This window comes from Excalfactoria chinensis, chromosome 2 (assembly GCF_039878825.1).
Source record: "Excalfactoria chinensis isolate bCotChi1 chromosome 2, bCotChi1.hap2, whole genome shotgun sequence".
Lineage (NCBI taxonomy): Eukaryota > Metazoa > Chordata > Aves > Galliformes > Phasianidae > Excalfactoria > Excalfactoria chinensis.
In genome coordinates this window covers 68,529,016-68,539,818 of record NC_092826.1, presented here as the reverse complement: position 1 = coordinate 68,539,818, position 10,803 = coordinate 68,529,016, and the positions used below count along the sequence as shown (strand labels likewise).

Genomic DNA, 10,803 nt, shown 5'->3' with positions numbered 1-10,803 from the left:
TGTTAGGTCCACTATGCAAGTCACGAATTTGTAGATAAACTGGGAAGAGTTCTGCCACTATAATCAATGTTTCGATCCTGGTGAATGTTAATAGAATATTGGATTTGAAGTAAGCCATGCTGCTCATTGTAGAATCAAAGAATCATCATTATGATTAGAAAAGACCTCTGACATTATGTAGTCCATCTGTGTCTGACCTTGGAGCTTCCCTGGGCCACACTGACTGAAGAGGAACTATAATATAATTAATTATAGAGCTAGCAAAATATTTTTTTATTTATTTATTTATTTTTAAGTGCAGAAAAAACATGAAACTAATGGGATATTTGCCCTCATTCTTTGAAACTAATGTATCAGTCTGGTTTGATGGAAGTGGTTGCAATTGCTAGTTAATTCTCAAGGTGTTCATTAGAGATTTTTTACATAATTCCACTCTTTCTGTACTTTGTCCCTTGAAAACTGTTGTTCACAAATGTATGTACCGCCAAAAAATGATAATGTTAATAAGATGCAATAATAAAGAGGGGGATATATTTCTCTGGTAAGAGAGATCTTATAAAAGTCTGGTACAGAGATGTGATCAGCTTTTTCTTTCAATGTCTAACTAACTGCAGCTCTGTACATTGTTTGAAAATTTGCAGGTGATTTGAATGAAAATGAATGAAAATGAAGTCACAAATATTCCAAAAAAATTGATGACATTTTCATAACTCTTAAAATTTATTGAAGTTTTTGAAAAAGGAGGCTGCTCAGCAGAGATGGAGAAATAAATCTTACTGAAGAAAGGGCAACGTCAAGTGGTGGTCTGGGTGAATATCATATCTGTGTCTAGATTAAATATCTAGACACCGTGACTGAGGTTTGTCCCAAACCAGTGTGCTAAAATTTGTTCAGATGATATCATTAGGAGTCACCATGTCATGAATAAACATAAGACAAATTACAGAATCTTGAAGCTACTAAATCAAAAGGTCTACTGATGATTGATTTTAAGGAAAGAAATCACATACATTAGAAAAGTTGTTAAAAAAAAGGTTAAAGAGATTAATCATTCCCACTAGGGAGTATTTAAACTATCATATGGCATCTCCAAGTAAAATAATGCAGACTGTTAGGAAGGATCTGACAGAATTTGACTGCCTTTAGTTAGAAATGGAGATTCATTAAAAACCTTAAGCTGTGTTGAAATGTGAAAAATAGAAGGAATGATAATCACTAATAGACTAGTTATATAAAAAACACAAAATGGCATGGCCAAAAAAGAGTTGGAGAAACAAGGTACAGATATTAAAATAAACCAATTAATAAATCTGTTTTCAAACGTGAGGAATAAGCCTTCTGGGGTGTCTGTAGTGAAAGGAAATAAATCAAGGCATGAAAAGAGCACAAGAGAAAAGGAGATACACAAGCTGTAAGTAAAATGAAAAGTAAAATAAAATCTACAAGACTGATTGGTGATTACATTTGGGCTCCAGGGAAACTTGTAGATGAAACAGGTAAATCACAAAACTCTCCTTCAGACATAGTGTGGAGACAGAGGACTGATGCATGCCTAACATGCTACCAATTATTTTGGAGAGCTGTAGGGAAATCCTAGGGCTGACCAGTATCTCAACATCTGCAGCAAGTTAACTAGTTGAAACTGTCTGAAGAATAGAATTTATGTGCACCTAAAAGAGATGAAGATGACTGTGGAAAAGGGGACTAAAATGGGTAAAGACATTTCTGATTTATAGTAAACAAGTTGCTGAAATGCTAGTTTGCAGGGTGGAGGAAGATTACTGGAAGAATCATCTCTCACAGGCTTGCACTTGACTTTGTGATTTTAACTTGGTCATCAGCAATCTTGAAAAGAAGCTGAGCAGTGAGGTGAAAATACCTAGCAATATTACCAAGTCATTTGAGACAATGTATATGAGCAATGCCTTTTTAAAATGCAAAAGTACTTCATATTAATTACTGACAGGTGACAAAATGGTGGACGAATATACAGAAAGCATAAATCTATTACCCTTATGCTTTAATTCACTTTTTGATAAAGTAAACCATATGGAACTTGAATACAAAATTAACATCATCAATCAGTTTCAGAAAAAAACAGAAACCTCACAAGTTCTCCAAATTACAGCTTCACTTCAGAATGAGTATCTGCCAATTGCACTTCTGCATCTACAAATATGCTTCCCTTGCAGGAGGTTTTCAGGTTTGGTCCAAACAGACTAGATTGAAACACGATTTCTATTAAATCAAATCTATCTATGTAAATTTCTAGCTATGATTTTTTTTTTTTTTTTTCTAGTTATACATGTGAATAATCCATCTGGATCTGCACCAGCAGTGGTATCAGCACAGAATCCAAGCTGCTGTCAGTCTCTCAGGCACAGCTCCATCAAAAATTGGCACTACTGACTGAAAAAGAAAATGGCATGGGAGCGAAGTCTTAGGGGAAATCTTCAGATGAGAATGGGTGCCTCTTTTGTGATTTGTGATGCATTCTGGCCTCTGCAATGCCAATGAAGGGAGCAGCTTCCTGATCTCAGCTCTCCCTAGCCCACCACGCAGCCTGGGGCCATGGATGTGACATTAGACTGTACCTGGCCCATCTGTGGGCACAGCTTAAATGATGCAGACTACATGACCTTCTGTCTCCATCAGTTTTGCTATGTCTGTCCACTGTGGAGGGCAAGGAAGAAACTGAACTGCCCCTACGCAGGGAGATGATCAAATACTTGGTGAGGTCAGCAGATGATTACTTGGAGTATGTTGTCCCAGACATGCAGAACATATGGATAGCAGGCAGAGGATGACCATGGGGATCATCCTGCCACAGTTTCAGAAAAAACACCAAAGACCTGACCTCCTCCTTCATTCTGCACCCTCTTCCACACATCTCAAGGAGCAATAATCCTTTCCATCCTGTGCTGCTTAGCACAGGCTGCATGGAATGTAATGAAAGGGCAGTATGAAAAAAACAAGCTGTCAAATCAAATATATTGTCTCTATTTCAAAGAGGGGAAAAAAATATCATGTTTTTCTTTTCATAATTTGCTTTGCTTTTGTTTGCTCCACACACCAAACAATCCCTCCAATTTTAATGCCTATTTTCTGATAATAGGAATTATGAAATGCAACTATATCACTCTATCCCTTGAATTAGGAATAGAAGGCGGGGGGACTGGGGGGGGGGGGAAATAAAGGAATAAAGGAATAAAGGAATAAAGGGCGGGGGGGGGAATAAAGGAATAAAAGGGGAAGAGAAAAAAGCTGGTCTATCTAGATATTAAAACCTCATATGGATTTTCCTCTCCTACTTTTCAGATGGCTCTGAGATCTCTCCCCAGTCATGCATGTTACCCTTAGAAGTTGTCAGAAACAATCATTCAAACCATCCATCCATCCATCCATCCACATCCATCCATCCATCCATCCATCCATCCATCCATCCATCCATCCATCCACCCATTTATTCATTATTAATGCCTAATTTTCCAGCTTCCCTTTGTCAATTGTTTCATTTCAATTTATGATACTCCCTGGTAAAACAAAACCAAATGTCTGGTGTAGTATAGAATACCTTAGGGAATTTTCCAAAATAATATTTATTATGTAAGATTTAGAATCATAGAATCATAGCGTGGCTTGAGCCAGAATGGACCTCAAGGATCGTCAAGATCCAAAGCCATTGCCACAGGCAGTGCCATCAACCTGCAGATCTGGTATAAGACCAAACCCATTTTACTGGGTTACTTTTATTAAAAGGGTACAGGTAATATTCATTACTAATTATTATAAAATTTACATACTGTTAAGAATGAGTAATGATATAGGATGTGTCTGTTGGCTGGACAGCTGCAGACAGTTACACTCAGTAGTCCTACATCCAGGTGGAGGCTGGTGATAAAGGCTGTCCTGTCCTCAGGGGTCTGTCTTGGAACAGATGTTCCTCATTATCTTTTTCAATGACATAAACATTGTACTCTCAGTGAGTTTGCAAATGACACCAAGCTGAGTGGTGCAATTGATACTACAGAAGGAAGGGATGCTATCAGAAGGGCTGCCATCCAAAAGGACGTGAATAAGCTTAAAAAGTCGGTCCACATAACCTTTAAGAGGTTCTATAAGGCCAAATGCAAGATACTGTGCTTGGGTTAAGGCAATCCCAGATGTATTACAGACTGGGAAGAGAACTCCCTGAGAGAAGCCCTACAGATAAGGACTTAAGGATCCTGGTGGACAAAAAGCTGGACATGATCCAGGAGTATGCTCTTGCAGTCTAGAAGGCCAACCATATCCTGGGCTACATGTGCCCTTTCGAGACCACTTATAGAATACTGTGTCCAGGCCTAGGACTCTCAGGATAAGAAAAAAGTGGTGCTGTTGGAGTGGGTTCAGAGAAGGGCCACCAGAGTAGTCAGAGGGAAGAAGATGTAATGAAACGCTGGCTGACAGTAGGAGGACGGATACAGGAAAGCATTGGAAAAGTCTGGGTACCCAGAGTGAGAAACCTGAGGTACAGAGCATCAAAAGAAGGGACCGAAAAAGGCGGCTTGTAGCTCCCAGCCTGTCCCCCTTCAAAAGGGTCCTACCAAGAAGGCTGCTGGCAGAAGGTGTTCTGACCGTGTAAGAGCTTTTCCCTGCAGGCAGGACGTGCAGAAGCTGTTCCCTGTCAGGCTGGGCTGTGCCTCAGAACATGGCGCCGCCTCCTCTGTAGTGACATCACTGACAACTGTGAAGTCACAAAGGGCCCTCAGCACAGAGGCAGCTTGTCCCCAGGCCTTAGCCACTCTCGGTCCTGACAGCGTAGCTGTTGGAGAGGGTTTGGCTCACTGTTGGAGAGGGTTTGGCTCACTCCTTAGCGAGCTGCGTGTTTTGAGTTTCACTCCTTTGCAATCCTGTGCTCCAGAGAAATGGAGCAACGAGGTGAAGGCGAGCGTGGGGACTGGTAAGGATGTGGTTCCTTCACGAGTTTTAAGGAAACATCTGTTGCTCCGTTGTTGTCTTTGGAGCTGCACAGATACTGCCTGTGTCACCGTTCTTCACCACGCTTCTCCTCCTTTTGTAGGCAAACTAAGGTTTGGCAAACAGTCGCCCTCGTGCTGTGCGCCGTGGCTGTGGTGACCTTCGGTGAGTCTCTGTAGAGCTCTGACTTGAGGATGCTTCTTTAGGAAGCCCCCAGTGGTTTGTTCTGCCCAGGGACAGGGGAGTGGGCAGCCCAAGGCAGAACGCCAAGTCTTTATGCAGGCAATTGATTGAGAGCTTTGTGGAATTCCTGACAGGCGTTTACTGCATTGGAAGCGCTGTTGAAGGGGTCAAGACGGTGGCAGGAATGAATCCAAGGTAAAAAACAAAACAATCTCCCTTTGGCTAGACCGTTCTTTAGAGGAGCTCTGCCCCTTGTCCATTACCACTTCTTACCCAAGTCACACTTCCATGGCACAGTGCCCGTGCTTCTCCTGTTTCCCATTCTCCTCTCCCAGCTTTTCTTTCAAACCACTACAGTTCCACGTTACATGGTACCCAGGAAGAACCTTCTTGGTTGGGATCACTTGGAGCTTGCCAAGCAGTGTAGTCAAGTCTCTACTGAATCTTGGCTACCCCAATGTCACGCGCGGTGAGGCGCATTAGCTGCCTCACAGTCCCTTGTCTTGTGAGAAGAGAGCCGTGTTCACTTCTCTCCGTTACCTGCTGTCTCCAGGCTGGTGCATGGTAAGCTGGAAATGCCAAGCCAGGTAGAAGTGCGGAATAAGATCCAGCGGCAGCTTCATTTCCTGCAGTGGAGAGCAAGGGACATCACTGTGCGTGCTCTCCACGAGGCCTTCCGGAGAACTGAGCTCCCAGGCTTTACCGGCGAGGTAAGAGGACTGCCTGCCAATGCTGCCTGTCTGTCATGGGGCTTCCCGACAGGAAAAAGCCTTTCCTTTCCTGACACAGCTGTGTCCAGAGCACTGGAGTGAGCAGCCCCTCTCCATTCCCATGCCAGTTGTTCATAGTAGAGTTCTGGAGGTTCCCAGGCAACTCCAGCGTTGCTTACATCCAAGTGGAGCAGCCAAGTTTGCTTTGGCTGGCTTTGCAGGGAAGCTGGGAGGCAACCCTTTTCCCCCTTCTTTTCCTTCTAATGAGTGTTCTCCTTTGTCTTCCTTCCCAGGCTGTTCAAGACATGATCAATAAAGTACTGGAGAAGCTGGAAGAAAGCCCATCTCGGATGCCCAATTATGCCAGCAAGACTTCAGGTGCCATTACACTGTAGAAACATAGAGATCACAGAAGTTGATTCCAACGCACTTCTTGTCTACTATGACAGGATGGGCATTTGGGCAGCGGTGGGGGAGAAGGGGTGAGGAGTGAACGGCCGCTTTGTGCCCTGAGAGTGTGCTTGCAGAGGGAGTCTTCAGTGGGCTGGAGCACATCTGGAAAGCACTACTCCTGCTTGGTGTTGTTTCTTACGCGATTGCTCAGCTGGCTGTCAGTTTATGCTGCCCTTTAGGATAGTTGAGTCCCTGGGTTGTGTTGCAGAGGGAAATGGCAAGAGAGAAGGAGGGAATATCACCGTTGGGGATGTATGATGCTTAGAAGCTTTCTTCAGGAGGACAGTGCAAGGGCAGCTGGCTTCTCTGTGCAGCTGTTTATGTGGAAAACAGGGTCAGCAGGCCTCGATTCCTCCTGGCCTTGCTTGACCACTGTGCTCGTGTTTTAATTTGCAGGCGCTGCTATTGTTCATTCCAAGACTTCACCCTCCTGGTCTGGAAGTGGGAAAGTCTTTTGGCAGTCCTTGCTGGTGACACCTTATATGAGGGCTCCTGAGATTATTCTTGAGGTAAGAACACTGAAAAACAGGAGAAGAATGGTTTGGGGTGGAGGGAACCAAGAAGTTTTCCTTAAACTTGCCCTCACCTCCCAGCTTGCCTTACCTACAGTCTTCTCGCAAGACCCCAGTCCCCTCCTGTGTATCCCCACTGAGAATTTCTTCCACCAGACTGCCCCCAGTCCTCCTTGTGCAAGCTTCTGCCCTGCTAGCTTGCTTGTGTTCCCAGCCATCATGGAACTGTCAGGCTGGCATTGAAGGGGAACCCATGAGGTGCCATAAGAGATCTGGTCTGCGAGATCCCTGGGGCTCTCAGTGGACCCAGGTGGGCACAGAGGGCGTGCACTGCAGGAGGGCCCCATGTTGTGTTTGCCAGCCCATCCTGGCACTGCTCCCGAGCTACCTGAACCAGAGCCCCGGCTGGTGCTGGTGGAAGGAGGTGGGACTGGATGAGAGGGAGCGATTGCTTCCCCTTGCAGGAAAGGCTCGTGCAGTTCAGCCCTTCTTTGCCCTGGCACGTGACCCTCAACCACTGCAGCCCCTCCTTGTTTTTGGCAAGTTGCTCCTCCAAAGAAGGAGCCTGAGAGCTTCTGCCAGTTGTGCACCCAGCTCCCTGCCATGCACGTATGCCTGTGCTTCGAAGCAGAGCTGATGGGACAGTACACCTCTAGAGCCTCTGATGCTGGGGCAGGAGTTCCAGCCAGGACTTTTTTCTTTTGCACGTGAACACTGTTCCTTCTTCTCTTTTTAGCCTGACAACCATCCAGGAAACTGCTGGCCTTTCCCAGGAAGCCAAGGGCACGTTGTCATCAAGCTGCCCATGGCCGTCTTTCCCACAGCAGTTACTATGAACCACGGAATTCCAGCAGGGGCGTACCATGCAGAGAGCATCTCCAGTGCTCCTAAGGACTTTGCTGTCTATGTAAGTGATTCCCCTGGGCTGTGGGGGTTCTGCGTAGCATTTGAGGTGGACGGTGGCTGCAGCTCCAAGAGCACTGTGGGATGCAGTCCTTCCCTGCCTTGGCAGAGAAAGAAGCTCCTCAGAGTTGTTCCATTTCCACAGCATTCCTTTTCTGTCCAGTGTAACACAGCAAAGAAGGTTTCCCACTCATGGGGCGAATTGGTAGTTTGAGAGGCACAGGGAAAGGGAAGTGGCACAGTGGATGGTCCCAGACCGCCTCTGCTTCCAGTCCCTGTGGGGCTCTGTGATCCGTGTCCGGCAGCGCATCCCACTGTTCTGTTTTCCCTACCCCTGTCTTCCTGTAGGGCCTGAAGGATGAAGAGGATGAGGAAGGAATTTTCCTGGGAGAGTTCACCTTTGTTCCAGGCCAGGCTCCCAGTCAGACCTTCCAACTGAAGGTATGCTGTCAAAGAGGGATGTGAAGCATGGGAGAGGAGAACCAGGTTGGCTGGGCAGAAGCTTCCAAGCCAGAGGTGTATGGGGGCCCTCTGGCATTTCTTCTGCTGCCATTTCCTACCTGCATATGCCCAGAGTGCTGTGCTGTTTTTGCTTCCATCTGGTTTTTAAGCTTGCAAGCTATTACAGCTTTTAGCACAGCTAAGCTTCAGCTGCACTTGCAGAAGAAACCACCAGGGCCAAGTGACTTGCAATGACACAGAAGTGGCCGCCTCTCGTAGTATGCGATACTGTTGGTGTGCTACTTTCACACTGGGGATGTGTGGCTTTCCAAGGGTTTTGTTGTTGCCGGTAACAGGCAGCGTAAGGGAGGCCATTCTGCCTGGGTGACTTGTTAGAGAAGTTAATGAGTGTAACATCATTACATGTTATGTTTTTTTGTGTATGCACACACACTCAAAGCAAGTGCAAAGAACTTGCCTGCGTATTTGCTGCAGCTTTTGGTAGCTGTTTATTTCTTAAAACTCATGTGGCCAAAGAGGTGGAGCAGGGTAAGAAATGTCTTGATTGTGCTACAGGAGCACATCAGCGTGTCAAAGACCTAGGAGGGCAGCCTGAAATAAGATGTTGCATGACTGTGTCGCTCCCGCATTGTCAGTGGTCTAAGAGAAGAGAGGAAAACGCATTTCTTTTCTTTTTCTCATTGCAGAACGAGCTCTCTGGGCTCATCAGTTACGTGAGGCTGCAAGTGCTGAGCAACTGGGGCCACCCGGAGTACACCTGCGTCTATCAGTTCAGGCTCCACGGCGATCCAGCCCGTGACAACGATGCCAGGGGAAAACTGTCTGGCTAGGGGAATGCTATCTTGCTTGGGGAAATCTGATTGGCTTGGGGAAATCTGATTGGCTAGGGGAAATCTAATTGGCTTATCTCAAAATAAATTACTTAAACATTTCCCATGTTGAATCTCTTTTGTCCGTCAGAGTAACTGTTAAGAGATCTCCCGGTCTTTATCTCGACCCACATGCTTTTTCATCCCCTTTTCTCTTGCTTTCCTCCTGGGTAGGAAGAGCAAGCGAGTGGCTGGGCCGGAGTTCGCAGGGTGATCTTCATATGCTGTTTTTTTCCATCGGGTGGGAGTCAGCAGAACTGGTACCCCCTTGGACTTCCAGAGGGCAGACCTTGTCCTCTTTCAGACGGTGGTTGAGAGGGTCCCTTGGGAGGCAGTTGTGGAGGGCATGGGAGCCCAGGAAGGCTGGGAATACTTTTAGGAAGTTATTTTAGAGGTACAGGAGCTGACCAGCACCAAGTCACGGAAGATGCACCAACAGGCAAGGAGGCCGGTCAGGCTGAACGGAGATCTTTGACTGGAAGTCCAGGACAAAAGGAGAGTTTGTGGTATTTGGAAGAATGGGCAAGCTGCTTACAACTATTCCAAGTACATGGTGAGGTTGTGCAGGGAGAAAATTATAAAAGCAAAAGCCCAACTAGAACTGAACTTGGCCACTTAGAGGAAGGACAGGAGGAGGGCTAGGGAGAATCTCCATCCCCTGTTGGATGATGCTGAGGGCAACGCGGTGGCAAGGATCAGGATAAGGCTGAGGAACTTAATGCCTTCTTTGCCTCGGTCTTTAATAAGAAGACTCGTTACTTCCCGGGAATGCAGCTCCTTGCGCTGGTAGATAGGGAGGGGGGACAGAATCGGCCTTGCATAAGACCTGTTCTTAGGCCCAGATGGACTGCACCCTGCAGTGCGGAGGGAGTTGGCAGATGTGGTTGCCAAGCCGCTCTCCATCATCCTTCAGCAGTTTGAGGGAGGTGATCCTCCCCTCTCCTCTAGCCCTGGTGAGGCCGCATCTGGAGTACCGTGTCCCATTCTGGGCTCCTCAGCTCAAGAAAGAGGGAACTTCTAGAGAGGGCACAGTGGGGGGCCACAGGGATGAGGAGGGGCGTGGAGCATGTCCCCTGAGAGGGGATCTCATCAGTGCTCATGAATATCGAACAGGCAGCAGTCGAGTGGGTGGGGCCAGGCTCTTTTCGCTGCTGCCCAGTAACAGAATTAAGGAAGGAGGGGGTGCCATTCAGAGGGACCTCAGCAGACTCACAAGGGCATGTGTACACACTACCTTTGAGGGTAGCCCTGCAGAGAAGGATCTGTCAGTCCTGATGGATGAAAATCTGAACGTGAGCCAGCAGCGTGCTCTTGCAGCGTGGAAAGCAAATGGTATCCTGGGCTCCATCAGAGGAGAGGAGGCCAGCAGGGACAGGGAGCTGATTGTCCCTCTCTGCACTGCCCTTCAGAGGCCCCATCTGCAGTACTGAGTCCAGGTCCGGGGTGCCCAGTAAAAGAAAGACGGGGAGTTGTTGGAGAGGACCCAAAAGAGGGCCACAAAGATGATCAGAGGGCTGCACTTGTTCAGTCTGGAGAAGAGAAGGCTCTGGGGAAAAATGATTGCAGTCTTCCAGTAATTAAAGGGAACTTATAAAAAAGGAGAAAAATTCTAATGACACTTCCTATCTATTATTTATTATAGTGATAGTGATTATGATAGTGATAGGAAAGGGGAATTTTTTTAAACTAAAGACGGGAGACTTAAATTAAATGTTATGAGGAAGTTTTTGACTCAGAGAATGGACAGTCACC

General features: G+C 46.4%; 1 protein-coding gene across 1 annotated transcript; it reads left to right on the top strand.

Moving 5' to 3' along the window:
* The first annotated feature begins 4,907 nt into the window (after positions 1-4,907).
* Positions 4,908-9,106, top strand: LOC140248900 (SUN domain-containing protein 3-like). The gene is made up of 9 exons (XM_072330025.1): positions 4,908-4,942; positions 5,063-5,124; positions 5,277-5,337; positions 5,696-5,852; positions 6,146-6,230; positions 6,702-6,814; positions 7,554-7,724; positions 8,069-8,161; positions 8,869-9,106. Exons 1-9 carry the CDS (start codon positions 4,908-4,910, stop codon positions 9,010-9,012), a joined length of 921 nt encoding a protein of 306 aa, XP_072186126.1. The 3' UTR covers positions 9,013-9,106.
* The last annotated feature ends 1,697 nt before the right edge of the window (positions 9,107-10,803 follow it).

Excerpts from the sequence above, each read along its gene's own strand:
- LOC140248900 (XM_072330025.1), top strand. The coding sequence starts at position 4,908 with ATGGAGCAACGAGGTGAAGGCGAGCGTGGGGACTG. Across the intron at positions 6,231-6,701 it reads TTATGCCAGCAAGACTTCAG|GCGCTGCTATTGTTCATTCC; the intron begins GTGCCATTACAC and ends TTTAATTTGCAG. Across the intron at positions 8,162-8,868 it reads GTCAGACCTTCCAACTGAAG|AACGAGCTCTCTGGGCTCAT; the intron begins GTATGCTGTCAA and ends TTCTCATTGCAG.